This window comes from Polyergus mexicanus, unplaced genomic scaffold (assembly GCF_030449975.1).
Source record: "Polyergus mexicanus isolate NDT 795.1 unplaced genomic scaffold, iyPolMexi1.0 SCAF_1, whole genome shotgun sequence".
NCBI classification, from domain to species: Eukaryota; Metazoa; Arthropoda; class Insecta; order Hymenoptera; family Formicidae; genus Polyergus; species Polyergus mexicanus.
This window is the reverse complement of record NW_027223321.1, coordinates 4,423,978-4,441,302: the sequence shown is the minus strand read 5'-3', so window position 1 is coordinate 4,441,302 and position 17,325 is coordinate 4,423,978. Positions and strand designations below refer to the sequence as shown.

The 17,325-nt window shown below is 27.0% G+C and overlaps 3 protein-coding genes across 4 annotated transcripts; 2 read left to right on the top strand and 1 right to left on the bottom strand.

Annotated features, from left to right (window-relative positions):
• Nucleotides 1–283: 283 nt before the first annotated feature.
• LOC138939039 (aminopeptidase N-like) lies at nt 284–7,251 on the top strand. The gene is made up of 12 exons (XM_070306510.1): nt 284–367; nt 1,125–1,623; nt 2,300–2,767; nt 3,022–3,205; nt 3,700–3,853; nt 4,148–4,229; nt 4,687–5,054; nt 5,546–5,826; nt 6,044–6,234; nt 6,386–6,691; nt 6,781–6,850; nt 7,114–7,251. Exons 2-12 carry the CDS (start codon nt 1,145–1,147, stop codon nt 7,249–7,251), a joined length of 2,721 nt encoding a protein of 906 aa, XP_070162611.1. The 5' UTR covers nt 284–367; nt 1,125–1,144.
• Nucleotides 7,252–9,836: 2,585 nt separating this feature from the next.
• On the top strand, nt 9,837–11,512 carry LOC138938177 (PEST proteolytic signal-containing nuclear protein). Its single transcript, XM_070304982.1, has 3 exons — nt 9,837–10,011; nt 10,602–10,801; nt 10,933–11,512. The coding sequence occupies exons 1-3, from the start codon at nt 9,975–9,977 to the stop codon at nt 11,173–11,175; spliced, it is 480 nt and encodes a 159-aa protein (XP_070161083.1). The 5' UTR covers nt 9,837–9,974; the 3' UTR covers nt 11,176–11,512.
• A 1,694-nt stretch (nt 11,513–13,206) lies between these two features.
• LOC138938167 (zinc finger protein 260-like) lies at nt 13,207–17,030 on the bottom strand. 2 transcript variants are annotated; one of them, XM_070304969.1, is made up of 8 exons: nt 16,504–16,591; nt 16,207–16,401; nt 15,017–16,114; nt 14,842–14,946; nt 14,602–14,760; nt 14,198–14,466; nt 13,948–14,028; nt 13,207–13,865 (listed from the first exon to the last, which is right to left on the bottom strand). In XM_070304969.1, exons 2-8 carry the CDS (start codon nt 16,366–16,368, stop codon nt 13,595–13,597), a joined length of 2,145 nt encoding a protein of 714 aa, XP_070161070.1. In that variant the 5' UTR covers nt 16,369–16,401; nt 16,504–16,591; the 3' UTR covers nt 13,207–13,594. The 2 variants fall into 2 exon arrangements, with proteins under 2 accessions (XP_070161070.1, XP_070161063.1); XM_070304962.1 differs by lacking the exon at nt 16,504–16,591 and adding an exon at nt 16,940–17,030 and having other exon boundaries at nt 13,208–13,865.
• Nucleotides 17,031–17,325: the final 295 nt, after the last annotated feature.

The window sequence follows — 17,325 nt, the reverse complement described above, 5'->3', positions numbered from 1 at the left end:
TCTGTCTCCCATAATAAATTTATAAACATCTCTGTGTATAAATTAAAGTATGAAAAAATTCGTTAATTTTAGATTCTCTATTAATTTTATACAAAATGTACAAATGTAAGTTGCGATACAAACGAAGAGAAATGATCCTTTGTAAAAAAAATTATTTTCATGGCTGTGTACATATTCGTGTATGTGTCTTTCGAGAAAAAAAGTATTTGAATTTAACTGTTATGTTAGTTATCTCCTGTTGATATGTTTATTACCATCAAAATATTTATAAGACCTTGTCGAAAGACATGGAAATGTGGGAGATTACGGATCGATTATGATATGAAGCGCCGACAATATCATCAGTTCTCGATGCTCTCTGGAAATGGTAAGATCGCAATTTTGTAGATATACTTTCGATTTAATAACTCGTGATAATATAATGTTTCAATTATATAACTAATAATATAACTAATTATTACGAAGAGAACTGTATTTTAATCGGCATGTAATTTTATACCCAAATACATGCAAAGAGCTATCAAAACAATTCTCATTTATTCTTGTTTTGCTGATTTTTTTTCATGAGAAATTATATTATCATAGCTTATATTATTTACTAGATTTCTTATATATCAAGTTAAAGTATCTCAAGCTGATAATATTTAAGTTGTATTTTTCATATATTTAAAGAAACGTGTTTATTTAATATAACTTGTTGTTATTACCTAAGTAAAACATAAATTAATCATGAATGTTGTTTAAATCGTTCGAAATAGCATTTGATTATCAAGCTAAATATTTTTCTTTTTTATATATGATATTATTCAAATATTCAAATATCATAAGTAGAGTAGAATAATTTTACTTTAAAAATACAGATATATATATTTATTAAAATGTAATTATATAATAAGATAAAAATACCAACGTTAACATATCGTATCGTGTGTAATAAATTATCAAATTTTTCTTCTAAATAGATTGTATATTCTTTCGATAAAAAAGAATTGCTATAATTTTTCTTGCGCTAATTTCTTATTTTTCTTATATAAAGATCAAAGATAAAAGAGATTCCATCATATATTCTATTCTACGATTTGAATGTGTACTTCTTTTCTAACAAAAGAATTGTTCTCTCGTAGGTACTTGAATAAAAACTGGTATGGAATTATTAAGACTGTTATTGAGCAGCAGCTTATTATTCGTTGGCGCTTATACTGTCAACGAAAGCTGGAAAGATGATTCCAGCATTAGAGTTCATTATTTGCCGGACTATGTGATACCGATATTTTATGACGTCCAACTGGCAATACTTACCCAAGACAACAATACAAACACCTTAAATTTCTTCGGCAGAATTAAAATCAAGATAAAAATTTTTCATCCAACGCGAAACATACGTTTGCATGCACATTCCTACGTAATAATACGTAAATCCAAGTTGATAAAAGAAGTCGATAAAGCAACCATCAAACCAATAAAATATGAATATCATAATAAAACGCACATTTTGACATTATATTTCAATCATATATTATCAAGAGGGAATTACATTTTGGATATAAAATTTGAGACTATTTCAAATAATGACACAGAAGTCTTCTACAAAACGTCTTATATAAACGAAAAAGGGGATAAAGGGTGAGTGAATATTAAGATATTAAAAATAGTAGCATCTTTATATAATGCTATAAAAACTATTGACAATAATATGATCCCCACGACATGCCGAAAGTTTTAAATTATATATTACATAGAACTTAATAAAACATTATTTAACTTATAGCTCTCCAATGACATGCAAAAAATGTCTTGATATCTAATAAATATATTACATTATATTTCTCTATGCTAATAATACATTAATATCTTAAACAAAAAAAAGTTGATTTTATTGTATTTCTTTAACACACACACACACACACACATGTTGTGAAATATTTTAAATCTTATTAAATTGAAACATATTAAAGTTAGATAAGAGATTTTAGTTATTAATAGAAAATGTTAATATTTATAAATGTTTATATTTCAAAATTTTATGAACATTATATAATGTATATATTACAAGAGTAGAAATTTTCGATCAGAATTAATTTATTTCATGTTTTCATATATCCAGTTTTAAACAATAAATTCGAGGGATAGAATGTTATTTGCAGTTTTATTGAACAAAATAAAATCTTTTTAAAATGAGATAAAAATTTTGACCTCTCCGAAACAGGACGTAAATTATAAAATTCTGTTTTGATGACAAAATCTACGCGTATAACAGAGTATCAAACAATATAAACAGATTGCTATTAAATTGTTTTAGATGGTTGGCTGTATCACATTTCAAGGCAATTGGAGCTCGACGAATGTTTCCATGTTGGGATGAGCCGAAATTCAGGGCTCTCTTTCGCATTGGAATATATCATCATAAGAATTGGACAGCTCAATCGAATATGCCGTTACAAAACCTAATTCAAATTAAAGATGACATGATGTGGTCAGTTTTTCGTACTACTCCTGTAATGCCAACTTACCTCATAGCAATTATGATCTCCGATTATGATGGCAATCCGTATGCAAATAAAGATGCCGAAAACGATATCAACGTATGGTGCAGACAACTTTCGGCACAGTATATAAAATTCGCACAAAATGTTACTAAGAATGTCGAACAGTATTTTAATTCTACGTTTGAATTGAAGAACTTGAGAGAAGATTCAATAGTGAAACATATTGTAATTCCGGGTTTTCAAGACAATGGCATGGAAAATTGGAGGCTTATTTTTTATAGGTAATATAAAAGTAACCAATAAAAATATTAATTTATTATATAAAGACAATATATATATAAGAACAATATAAAGGCATTTATATAAAGACAAAATTAATTTATTAGCATGCAAAATTAAGGAAATTAAAAACGCGTGTATTTTAATGACTATGTTGAGTTCAACAAATATTTTAAACTGCATGCTTTTAATAAAGATTTTATGCACACATACATATACATATTTATATATATTATTATCTATAAATAATTTTTAGAGAAACAGATATTATGTATAGTGAAGAAATAGATCCTGTGGCTCATGAAATAAAAGTAGCTTCCTTAGTAGCACGTAAAATAGCACATCAATGGTTTTGTAATCTGGTCAGCCCATATTACTTGTCTTATCTTTGGCTGAACGATGGTATTGCTACATTGCTCGGAATGGATGCTATTGATAAGGTTTTTTTTTTAACATTAAATTTTTATAATTATTTTTATATCTAATCTGTTAAAATTAAAATTCCTAATCAATATATATAATATTAGTTATATTGAATATATCAAAACAAAAATAAGTATCAAAATACTAATCATTAGATTCTTTTCAATTTTTATAAACTTCTACTAGAAAGAGATTAAAATCAAAAAGTTTTCTGATTAAATTTCTTTAATTTAAATTAATCTTTAATCTTAATCTTATCCAATTTTCTGATTAATTTTTCTTTTTAATTAGAAAATTCCATTTAATATTATACCATGATATACATATAAATTATATAATAATTTCAATGATTTTATAAAGAAACTTTATTATATATATTTTCAAATTTAATAACGTATAAAAATTATAACAAAACTATATTTTTCAGCAATAGCATGCAATATTGTTAATGCGAGCATCTTTTCCGCTTGAGTATCCATTTGATTATACACATCAAAACTTTTATTTCCAGATTTTTCCAAATTTTCAGATATTGAATTTGTTTGTAGTCCAGATTCAACACGAATCTCTCCATTTGGATACTGATTTAATTATGAAACCGCTTATATCACAGACAAGCAATTCTTCTGAAATTAATTTATTATCTTTTTCACGTTACGTTAAAGGTAAGGCTAAGTAAATATATAATTATACATTTTATAAGTTTATAAATTCGTGAACATGAATGTAGAATAGAGAAGACTAAAAGAATAGAGGAGACTAGCCTTAAATAAATTTATTTACAATGTAGTGGTACATTAAATTTATTTTATAAAAAAAAATGAAAAGAACATATAATTATAAAACTTTTATAAAATTAATTTTTCTCTATCAAATCATGAATATATGTTCACGAATTTTGGGCGTTAAAATAAATTTTAAACATATTTAATCATATTTTATGATATGAATTATTGTAGTACCTGCAATGTTGCGCATGTTACAACATATACTTACCACTGATGTGTTTCGAGAAGGTCTCAATATATATTTTAATAATCAGTAAGTAATAATTCTGATATAATAATTATACACGCACATCTCTCATTAGAGAATCTTTTTTTACATAGGGGAGAAAATACATTATATATCACCCCGCCGGCCGTCCGGTGGGGGCTATGTGGGACACGCGCTCACTAAAAAGACTCCCCTTAATCCATGATGTTTTATGTGAAAGGGCCTTGAGTACTGCTAGCTGCATTACCGGGGCCTTCCATACGCACTATCCCCTACACATTGCTGGCTGTTTAAATCGTTAAAATATTAAAGAATTAAGCATAATAAATGCAGATTATACTTTAAATAAAAAATTAAGTTATATTTCTAAATGATTACATATATATAAATTATGCCACATCAATTAATGCATTGATAAATGATTAGTAATAATGTTATATTCTCTAATGCAATTTCCATTACAGTGTGTAACTATCAACAATAATAATTTTTATAAATTTAGTATGTTTCAATCGGCAACTCCCAATGATCTCTGGACCGCTATGGAAATTGCATTAGACAAATCACCATTTAAAGAATACACGTTTAATGTATCGCAGAATATGGCTACTTGGATAAAACAAACATATTATCCTGTAGTAAATTTAATACAAGATAATCCTAAACATGTGATAGTGCTGCTAAAAGAATCCGAAATAAGAAATGAGTCTTGGTGGATACCTGTAACTATTACTACGCAGACTAAACCCAATTTTTTCCAAAATTTCTTTTCTCACGGTCAGTGGATAAAAACGCAAAATTTTATGTATTGCGAATTTTCCTTGCCGTACGAAGAAAACGGTTGGATAATAGCCAACTTACAACAAGCTGGTAAATATAAACTGATAAGTACATTAATATTGTTATCCCAGGTAGAAAGTGCACGTCCTTTTGACATCTAACGATACCATTTGCTGGAATGTTTATTGTGTATTCGTGTTATCTTTTATAAAAGTATAAAATGTGTCATATTTAATTTACTAAATTATTTAATTAATTAAATTTAATTTAATAAATTATTCTTGCATATAATTCATTTTATTAATTTTGGAGAAAAAAATCAATTTTATTTTATACAAAATTCTACGTAACACTATTCTCCGGAACAGCACAAGTATCACAATAATTTTATAAATCAAGTATCACAATAATTTTATAAATAGTATTGTACAAGTTATAATCTTTTTTATGATAGCACATATTATATAAGACATACATTTTTTATAAGAGACACAATTTCTGCCGAACTTTTTTATTTCTTTAAATATAAAACAAAAAGAAAGTGCAATTAAATAAATGCAAAAAAATTTCTTTCACAACAGGATATTATCGCGTCAGATATAATTATGAAAATTGGAAAAAAATTGCGGATTATTTGAATTCTCCAAGATATACGGAAATACATGTTCTCAATCGTGCTCAAATTATCGATGACGCATTTCATTTTATGATAGCGAAACAACTTCGTCCTTCCTTATTCTGGAAAATCGCAAGCTATCTATACCAAGAAAAAGATTACATAGCATGGTATCCTATGATCAAAGCTTTTGAACGCATATCGAGTATTTTTTCGCTTCCAGAAGAAAGAACCGAACGGATCAAAGTAAATATAGTGATGGATTTCTTCAATAAGAAATATTTCATAAGTTGTTGCATACAAAGCATAAATTTTGTATCAATGATTGTGTGTTGATCTCAAAAAAAAAAATATATATATATATATATATATATATATATATATATATATATCTCACACGCATATATCATGCTTTTCATAAGTAACAACATAAGCCAAATTTTATATTATTTAACGATTTTAGAGAAAAATATTGCCTATGCTGGAAGATTTTCTTCTGGATATAGAATACGATGAAGATCCTAACGATATTAATCATACGAAATCTTTAAGGGAAGAGATCACCAGATGGGCATGTACTTTCGAAATGCGCGAATGTATGCATATGGCTAAAGAAGTATTGGTACAGCATCTGAAATATCCTAAAACGCACAAGTAATTTTTTTCTTATAAAAGAAATCACAGCTTTCTTATAATCACATTTTTTGCATATCTGCAATATTTTATGATACATTATTTGATCGAGCGAGATATACCAGACTGTAAACTTTTGTAATATGTTTTTTTCTTTGTTTCTAAATATTAGTATTTTGCCGTGGTGGAAGGAATGGACATATTGTAACGGTTTGAAGAAAGCAAGCGACCCAATTTGGACAAATATGTTACATTTATGGCAAGAGACACGCGATGATAAAATTTTAAGATCTTTAACTTGCTCTAATGATTTTAGAACGATCCAGGTGTTTCTTACGCTGATGGGAAGGGAAAGTAGTGTTTTAAATTTACATATCAGAGACCGTATTAGTATTTATTCTTTTATTATTGCAAAGCATGTAAGAAAGAATGAAGTATTAGACGAAATATTAAAAAATTTTAACAGAGCTAAACCGAGGTAATAATATTTTTCTTCTCGTAAATATACACTGTTCATAATTATGTGAAAATTTAACTAATTATAATTCTGCTGTTTTATTTGTGCAGAGAAATCAGTCCAGTTGCAGCATTAATTTATATTATTAATCATGTAAATTCTAAAGAACATTTTGGCAAGGTAAATTATATAAATCCAAATAATTTATGTTTATTTTTATTAGCTTTATTTAATTAAACTAACTTCTCACAATCAGACTTATCATTAGATATATATGCCATATATATTTTAAACATATCTTGTTCTATATATATCAAGATTATAATGAATATATGAAAAAGAATTATATATTTTTAGAAATTAAAAATATTATAATGAATGTTATCTCTTATGACGCGATAATATATTTCTTATCAATAATTGTTGTCAATAATTTGTTCTAGATAAATACATTCGTGAGTAACAATATGCAACAACTAATTTCGGATGTTCAACGCAAGATTGAAATACGCCAGTCTCAAATCAAACGTCAGATGAACTATCTCCGTAGTTTACAAAAATTGGAGACAGTCAATAATTAATCAGAAGACTCATATATAATGTATTATAATTAACAGAAAATGATAACTGCAATGCTTATATATATATATATTTATTTGTATCGTAAATGTTTCTATATTACTTTTATATTTATTTTACTATTAATTATTAAATATAATACTTGGTGTGTTAATTTATTTTTGTTTTTGTTTTAATTATTTTTAATATTTTTAATATTATCCATAATAATATTTAATATCATCCATAATAATATCAAAAATATAATAATGTTAATATTTTGAAAATATATTAATTTTAATATTTTCAATTTATTATAATATTTTATATAAGGATAACATATACAAATATTATATTTTAAATGTTAATATTGTGTAAATGTTAAGTAAAATTTATGTAAATTTTTAATATTAATTTTAATATTTGTATTTTTAATATTAATTTTTTATATATTAATATTAAAAATTTTTTAATAATAGTATTTATATTTGCATATATATTTGTATTCTTATATAAATATTTTTGGTATTAATGTATTTTATTAGTTATATTTTGTTGATACTTATAGTATATCTGCATTTTTATTTTATAATAATTTGTATGGAACTTGATTACTATATTGTATTTTTCTAATTATTGTTATAACTGAGATAGTCATTTTTTAATTTTTTCAATTTTTATAAAACAAGATTTATTTGTTAATATATAACTATAACTGTTGATTACACAGCATTTTTAGAATAATCAATAGTTGTAGGACAATCTCCATGATTTAACACTTTCTTCCTATGTTCTATTACTATTGTTATATAATTGTGATTGTATTATTTTTATTGATATTGTTTTCTATTTTTTATATATGTATTTCCCATAATTATCTATGTTGAGTGATTATTTCTATGTCAATATTATTTCCTGAAAGAATGATAGCATGCTGTAAATTTGTTGTGTCACATGTACAACTTTTATAAGACTGTCTATGCACATTATGTGTATTGTGCGCTACACACTTAAAAAATAAAATTAGAAGAATCTTTCTGCATTCAAATATACCGAAAATACATAGATTATAAAAATTCCTCAGTTTGATACAAATATCATATCAAAATTTGCTGTATCATAGTCCTTCTAACATTAAATAATAAAAATGGAATAACTATTAATAAAATCTTTAAAAATTTATATTATATTAAGAGTTGTGTATGCATTTGTGTATGTGAAAATATTAGTCTTGGTAGAAAAACAAAAATAAAATTTTTATTATGCAAATTAATTTCCTATACAAAAGTATAGAAAATTGAAATAATGGATATTATAACTTTGGATTAACAAACACATTAACAATTCATGTGCTATATGTTGGAAATATTAATATTTTATTTGTTCTGTACATTGGTATTTTATATTTCAAGGTTTACAATCTATATATCTCACTACCAGCCTCGAAATGGTTTTTGCGAAGCTGATGTTAGAATCCACGTTTTGTAATCTCTCTTTTTCATCTGTACTTGTTTGTGCCTCGGATGTGTTTTACACATCACATACCATCTTTCTTTTCTGCATACAAAATAACAGTCCTTGCAACGAAGTTGCAAGCGACCTTTCATTTTTAAACCACATATTGAGTCATATATAGGTAGCATTGGTCGCAGAAAAGAGGATGTGTCGTGACTAAAATTACTATTCAATAAGTATCTTAATTTCTGCCTGTCACATATATAGTGGATTCTACGAACCAATATATTTTGAACAATTCCAGTTGTTAAAATTTTGGGAATAGAATTAATTGTTTGGTGCACCGATCTAAGAATTAAACCAATGTTCATTTTTGCTGTAAAAAAGAATTAATGTATATTAGTGCTGTTGTATGGATCTTTTAATCATTTCTCATATCTTAGATAAGCAAAAATAAAACAAGTATATGTAGAGATCTTCATCTCTTTATAAAAGAGTGAAAAGCATAATTAGAAAATATTTACTAACTTAATTTCAACAATCCAAAATTTTAAACATAGTGCGAATTAATTCTTCGTAACATTAATTACAAACTCTAAATATTAAAAATTTAATTACTCATAGTAATGTATATGTACATTTATTTATGAAAGACAGTACAAAAAATGCGCATCAAGAAATAAATATTAACGTTAATATTTACGTTAGTCGATTAAACTTACTTACTAGAAAATAATAATTGTCCGTATGAATTTATCACTTCCACAAATAATATATATAGGAATAAATAATTTTTCTGTATAACATTAAATTATTTTTGAGATTGTTTCACAAGAAAAAAATGTTATATCCTTCGTGCTTAAAGGCTAATATCTCATGTACGAGTGCGATACTGACATACGTACATATTCTGGGTATCGATTCTGTAATTCAAGTGAGGGTAAAAATTACAAAAATGAGCGAATATATAAATTTTGGACCAATAAAATTGTAAGTTTTTTAGTAAATACGCTCGTTTTTGTTATTTTCATCCTCACCTGAATTACAGAATCAATACGTTGATTGGCTAATAGAAAAATATTTATTATGCTGAGTCTATCCTTATACAATGTCTATAATCTATGGCTTCACAAATCTCGTAGGTTGGCGACAATGGCAGACGAGATAATCGGAAGGATAACTTAAGTAACGATTTTTGAAGGTTATTTCGCATACTCCGGATTCCGGATAGATCGCTGTTCAGGATAAACTTATTTCGAGCTTCGTCCACAAGATATCAGCTCTCAACAAGATGTCCAGGAGGAATCCCGGGGACGATTATAGAAAAGGTTTTGTTCATTTTATCTATTACGCGCTATATTCAATCTAAATAACACTCGTTATATCGCGAATATCTCGACGCGCGCGAAGATATTCAGGATAATTAATATACAATCCTGTATGAAATATTAATTGCAGAATTGCTTGAAAATTAATTTTTAATTTGATATTTTCAAGGAAGATAGGCAACATTAATTATGCTTAGAATATATTATCTTGCTAATCCATCTACTTTTAGTTAACAACGTTTCGTTATGACAGATGTATTTTGTACCAAAAATGCGATCATTATTGCTTTTCTTTAAACAATAAAATAAAATACCTAATTTCTAATTTTTATGCACATTTACATTAAAAAGTATATTGTAACATTATATTTTACAAGAGTATTTTGTATTTTATGATTTTAAAATCTCCTATGAATAATATAATTACTTTACAGAAAATTAAATTACTATGATTATAAAACTAATTTCTAATTGTTGAATTTTTATAGGAGATGAATATTGTACTAAGCATAACTCGCTTAAAGATTTCCGGTTAAAAAGTCAACTTTGTTTAACTTGATCTGAACTTTGCCAGTGTTTGACGTTATCAGGGTCAAGTGTCTACAGAGCCGAGGACAGGAGAGGAGATGACAGGGATAGGGACCGTTCGCCGATCAGATCCGAGGAGCATTGCGATTCAGATGACTGCAATCAATCCGATGCTAAGAAACAAAAGTTAACATTTGGCTTCGGGAAAAAGACTGGCAATGAACAGAAGAAAGGAATTCAAATTAAATTAGGTTCTGCTTCAGTAAGTGACATATTTTCGCAATTTGATACTCTATATATACACATATATATTTGGTTTTCTGCAAAATCTTTTTTTTCTTAAAAATTTATCTTGTTTTTTGTTTTGCACAAAGTTCTCTTTTTTCTAATTAGAAACCAGCTCCAAAAGCAACAACAGTACAAAAACCAACAGTGGCTTCTGTCTTTAATACGGACGAAGATGATGAACCAGAGGAGATGCCGGCGGAAGCGAGGATGAGGATGCGAAATATCGGTCGTGAGACACCGACATCAGCTGGACCAAATTCATTCGGCAAAACAAAGCAAGGATTCTGCGATTCGAAAAAAATATTTGAGAAAACGCTGAAGAAGGCAATGGAAGAAGCAAATAAATGACTTTTTCCATTGCAGTATATATCTAAATATATATACATATATATGTATATTCGGGAATTATTACTTGTACATTAATTTCACATAAATACTAAAAGTTTGTTCTTGCTAAAATCAAATGCATGTATTTTTATGAAATGTAATTAATTCATTGATAGAATTTAAATTTAAAGTTTTGCTTCAAGACTTAGGAGGATATTAGCTAATCTATAGACTATTATCTCTATGCACATTATGTATAATAAATCTATATCTAAAATTTGCATGTTCTGAAGAATCTGACGATTGTTTTTTTCGTGTAATGAATTGCCAGATGCTACATTAATTCCTGATAAAATAATACATGTAATTTATCTCTTTTTCTTGAAATAATAAAAGCAATAATATCATGCTCTGTAATTATTATATGAAATAAATAAAGTCTTAAATATTATAGTTTTATGAATTTTTATTGCAGTTTCAATTTTACATAATAAAATTATTTCCTGTTCTGTTGACCTTGGCGCAAATCCTGAAAATAAAAATATCGTACATATATATAATATATTGTGGACTTTACAATTATATAATTGCATATGTATATCAATTAATTTCAAATTTTAGTTTTCTTTTATATTCTTTACATTTAAATATTTTGTTATATATAATAACCAAAACACTTAAAAATTTGTATAAAGCAATAATTATATTCCGATCATTGATATTCTTATCTCTTATTCCGAATTTAATAAAATATATTAATTTATTTGGTTAAAATTATATTAATAATTATTTTTTTATAGTTACCCTAGGGAAATTGCGAACAGGAGGTGTTCTGATACGACGATCAGCCTTTGATCTGTTGCGTACCACTTTAGAGTGAATGGCGCAAGAAACGCAGTAGTGAAGCTTGGCATATAATTTCGGCAACTGATAGGATTGATAAAAGCTGGCCTCTGTTATATCTCTAACAGCAGCAGCTTCGACAATATTTCTTATTACGAATTTCTTAATTGCTTTGTCCTTAGGAACGCAGCGAGCACAATTGGTACAGCGTACTGGGTTAACATGACCACGACCATGCTTGGCACGTCCACCATTCCTGCGTTTGCAAGTCTGTAAAAAATATACAGAATTAAATCAAATATATACTAATACACTAGCAAAATGTACTAAAATGTATTAATGTTGCAATAAATTACAAATACATAATAGGTTTATATCTAATAAAAATAAATTATAATTGGAATACGATTTAATGCTCAAAATATGCTATATAGATTGCAAAATATTACTGCAATAATTAAATAGTACAGCAGTCACATGGCCACTTTACGATAAATACAGTTTTGACACAAAAGAATATTAATTTCTCGTAAAATTTAAACATTTCCAAAATACGTTCTGCGCTTGGTTTCATTCCACACTCGAAAATATTTCGAGAATACGAAATGCGCGAAGTACCAATTTAAAAGAATTAACAACGATAATCAATATAAATTACCATTTTGTATAGCGAATTTTCTTTCTGCTTTCTTTCTTTTTGATTTTCCGTCAATTTCCGTCCACTAATGGGTAAAAATACCACGTTGCGTGTCGAAAACTACATAGAGAGGTTCGAAACCGGAAACATGCTATAATCATAAAGTAATGTAGAAGTGCAACTCTCTTTAGTTTAAAATCTGATGGAATCGGATCCATTGCACTTCCGGTTGGATTTACGTTAAGTTTGACTTTCATTAAAGAACTTTACGACATTTATTTTTACATATTCATATAAACATAGGGTAAATAGATATTTATTGACTATCTAAATCTCAACAAACAAACAAACAAAATTTTTTTTTATTGATATTCTTATATTTCTTCTCCAATTAAGTTTGGAATACATACATATATTCATACCAAAATTACTACTTTATAGAAATTTTTAATGTTTTATTATATATAACAAAGTAATTTAATGAAAAGAAATATAGACAAAAAGATTATAAAAAATTATAAGACTATTTAATATACATGTATATATATATATATATTTTATATGTATATAATTACAAAGTCCAAATATATATTATATATAATACTTTCTACTTGCAGAATTTATACTGATTTAAACCAAGCTAACAAAACAGAAATAATTTTATCAGTATCTAAAATATAAATTCATAAAACAATACATTAAAGACTTTATTTACTTTATACGATGAATAAAAAAACAAATTTTATTATTAAAAAAAAAATAATTACTCTATATAGAGATCTTACAAATCACATTTATATTAAAAAGAAAAATATTAAATTGATATAATAATATTGTTATAATTTACATACCATATATTCTGCGTTTATTTCATTTATTTGTATGTTAATAAAAAAACATGAATGAATTTTATAATTATTAAAGTTTAAACTTAATTTTATAATTATCAAAGTAAAATTATTAAGCTTGTTCTTTCTCTCTTTTAGACTGCAAATTGTTCGATTTTATATCTTGTTTGAAATGCCGCATACGATGCCGTTTCATATCGCCCTTTTGTGTGAAATTTAATGAGCATACATCGCATTTGAAAGGTCGTATACCCTCATGGATACGTTTGTGAATAGACAGATGACTGTTTCTCATAAACTTTTTCTCACATATATTACACTGATATTTACGAGCCTCCACTGGCAAATGTGTCTGAATATGCATGGTCAAATTTTGTTTGTAACTATTAACATAATAAAAAATATTGTATTTATTTACTTTACATGCATTCTCAAACACACAAATAAAAATTGTAATAAATTTACCTAAAAGATTTACCACAATGTTCACATATAAAGTTCCCTTTTTGATGCCGTTGTACATGAGTCCATCTAGAAGTATAACTCCTGAAATAATTTCCTGATTCAGTGAAATTAAAATGACAGAAAAGGCAGAAGAGAGGGAAAGAGGGAGAGAGAGGAATAGGGAAAGGGAGAATACATAAATTATAAAAATAAGTCAGAAAACATCTTTGTATAATTAAAACTTTGTGTAATTAATACAAATGTGTCTTACCGAAAAGACCGGTGGCATATGGGACAACTAAATGGCATTTCTCCTGTATGAATTCTCTCATGATTAATTACCGATTGATATGTGCTGAGCTTCTTGCCACAGAATCTGCAAATATAAATGTTGCTCATGTACAGTTTACTAGATAGTTTCTGTACATCTGGCTCCAAATCATGGGACTCTTGTATATGTTTTATTAGATCCTGTCTTTTTTTAAAAACTGTGTCACAATAACTGCATTTATGCCCAAAATGAATTTTACGATGCATTGTCTTGAAAATTATGAAACAAATTTACAACGTTAGTTACATTATGATTATGATAAAAAATTTTTTCTCTTCCAATAAAAAAGTATTCAAATATATATATTTATATTATTGTTTGCCATAAATTTTTAGTAAATTTACCATATTGTGTAAGTGCAGGAAACGACGGCCGCAAATATCACATTGATGAAGTTTGTTGTTTTCATGAATAGTTAAATGCTTTCGTAATCGAGACTTGTCGCTGAATGGTCGGTCACATATGGTACATTTAAATTTATCCCAGCATTCAGGATCGTGCACCTACAAATAATTTAAGAAGTTTTCTCTAATATTGTTAACGCCTTTTTACATAATTAAATAATGCACAATATATATACATACATTTCTATGTTTCTCATATAATTCTTTGTCAACGAATATTTTAGGGCAAGCAACACATTTATAAATAGTCACAGTTGGATCATTGATCATCTCCCATTTATGTTTCTAGAAGTATGTGAAAACTTTTAATATACAATGCAAGCATTTTTGAATTAATAATTTGTAACAAAATTACCCTCAAATGACGCGTCAATTTAAAATGCGTCGCAAATGTTGTATTGCAATATTTGCAATACTTATTAGCCATTTTGGCACAGTTATTTTCATTGTGATTCTCCCAATGCCAACTGTTTGTGAAAAATTTATTGCATTTATTGCAAACATATCTTAATTGTATTTTTTTATACATATCATGCATTGTACGTTTATGAAGAAATAATTCATATATGGACGAACATTCTATACAACAAATGGTGCAAGTTACAGATTTTTCTTCATGTATTTTATTATGAGCTTCAAAGTATCGATCCTCCCCGAAATAGATCTTGCAAATATCGCAAAATGAACGTTCTTTCTCTTTATGCTTGTTGAACATTTTAAGTTTCTTCAAAAGTATGTTGCAATTTTTTATTATTCTATCTGTATCTGAATCAGAATTAATATCACTTTGTTCTGCCGAGTCTATTTGTACTGGACTGCTTTCAGTTTCTATTTCAATAATATCATCTTCAGTTTGTACTATATTAATTAATGATGTTGCTATTTCTTCATTTACTGTAAAAGTTGCAACTGCCTCCTTGGAATCATTGTTCTCATCAATATTTTGTTGCTTATCCTGATTATGGATATTCTTCTTATTTGTAATCTTCCATTTATCTCCTTGATCATTAACATGTTCACAGCTACTACAAATTACAATATTACCACTGTGCCTTAACATTTTGTGTGTTATCAACTCATTAGATTGATAAAAGCTGCTATCACAAAGATTACATCTCCATTTTAAAAAATGAGATTGTTCCATATGAGTATCAAATGCATCTACATCTTGAAAATTTAAATCACATAGATCACATTCAGTTGGGCCACCAATAGCTCGTTTCTTTAGTTCTCTTAATAACAGTAATTTAGCATTTGTTAATTTAGATATTTCAGATTCCTCGCAAGACATTACACCATATTGATCTTTAGAGATATTTTCCTGTTTTTGGTCTAATTGCGTTCGTAAACAATCATCTATTTCCACCGAAGTAAGAATTAGTCCATAACTAATGTTTAAGTGACATAGGCAACGTCTACATATATTGGAAGGCAAATTATCTGTTGGAGAAATCTAGAAATATGAATCAAGTAATATTACAGTTTATAAATTACCATAAGTATAGTTTCAAATACACAAAATGTGATATAGCTTATTCAACTTACAATAATTGGTAAACATCTGCTTATTTTTTCTGGAATACAGCAATTGTTTTCTTCAAAAATTGGGACATAGCACACTGATTTTTCTCCACACAAACGGCATATTTTATATGTATATATTTTCTCATCTTCAATTTTATTAAAAGATTTTACTTTTGTCTCCATGATCAATCTTTAACCAAGATCCGCAAATTCTCTCTGTTCATAAGACAAATTGCATTATATTAAAAAATAAATACATGTTAGAGGTTCAATCTTTTTTATTTTTATAACTCATGTCAAATATATACTGCATATTACATATAAAAATATAAATGTAAAATGTATAAAAGCTTTGCATATAAGTTTAATCAAAGTTCATATTATTGCGTCGCTCTATATCTCTAATTTCTAGCATGTCTGTTTTGAGATGCAGTTTCATAATTTCCCTCCATATGTCCATCCTGTGCTGCTCATTATCAACACCGAGCCGCAGCAAAATATTTTCGTTTATTCTTAACAATACCCTTCCTGTAATGTCATGCTTAAAAAGAGAGATAGAAACTGTTTTTATTCTTTATAAAATGTATTGTCTTTAAATAAGAAATTATTGCAAAATTAGCAATCTTGTCTCAAACTTGATATCTTACAGAAACAAATGCGTTTAAGTAGGTAATTATAAGAGGAAAAAAATAACGTAAAATTTGGAAAAAACACAGATTGAATGAGCAAAGATTTCACAAAAAGAAATGCTCACATGTAGAAACTTTTCGTGATATAGCTGATAATAATCACTGCAATGTCGCCTCAACCACTTTTGCACGTCTAATACATTCCACAAGTATACCGGACGAGGTCGAGCTGTTTTGTTCTGTAATGATAATTTGTATTGAAGAAAATTTTCTATTTCGCGTATATGAAAGGTTTAGCAACAGGTATCCCATTGTCAGTATAGATATTCTTACTTTCGGTTTATTGCTGGGATTAATGATCTCCTCTACCATCGTATTTCTAATCTTCAGTAATGGAAAATATATTACGATAAAAAGTAACAACAAATGGTACCTACATTATAACAAAGCATATATGATAAACATATATGATCAATTCAATGAATTATGAAAAGACGCTAGAGATGCTTCG

Excerpts from the sequence above, each read along its gene's own strand:
- LOC138938167 (XM_070304962.1), bottom strand. The coding sequence starts at position 16,368 with ATGGAGACAAAAGTAAAATCTTTTAATAAAATTGAAGATGAGAAAATA. Across the intron at positions 16,115-16,206 it reads GCAGATGTTTACCAATTATT|ATTTCTCCAACAGATAATTT; the intron begins GTAAGTTGAATA and ends TCATATTTCTAG. Across the intron at positions 13,866-13,947 it reads CATTGTGGTAAATCTTTTAG|TTACAAACAAAATTTGACCA; the intron begins GTAAATTTATTA and ends TTATGTTAATAG.
- LOC138939039 (XM_070306510.1), top strand. The coding sequence starts at position 1,145 with ATGGAATTATTAAGACTGTTATTGAGCAGCAGCTTATTATTCGTTGGC. Across the intron at positions 3,854-4,147 it reads TTTTTCACGTTACGTTAAAG|TACCTGCAATGTTGCGCATG; the intron begins GTAAGGCTAAGT and ends GAATTATTGTAG. Across the intron at positions 5,827-6,043 it reads AAAGAACCGAACGGATCAAA|AGAAAAATATTGCCTATGCT; the intron begins GTAAATATAGTG and ends TAACGATTTTAG.
- LOC138938177 (XM_070304982.1), top strand. The coding sequence starts at position 9,975 with ATGTCCAGGAGGAATCCCGGGGACGATTATAGAAAAG. Across the intron at positions 10,012-10,601 it reads CGGGGACGATTATAGAAAAG|GGTCAAGTGTCTACAGAGCC; the intron begins GTTTTGTTCATT and ends TGACGTTATCAG. Across the intron at positions 10,802-10,932 it reads TTAAATTAGGTTCTGCTTCA|AAACCAGCTCCAAAAGCAAC; the intron begins GTAAGTGACATA and ends TTTTCTAATTAG.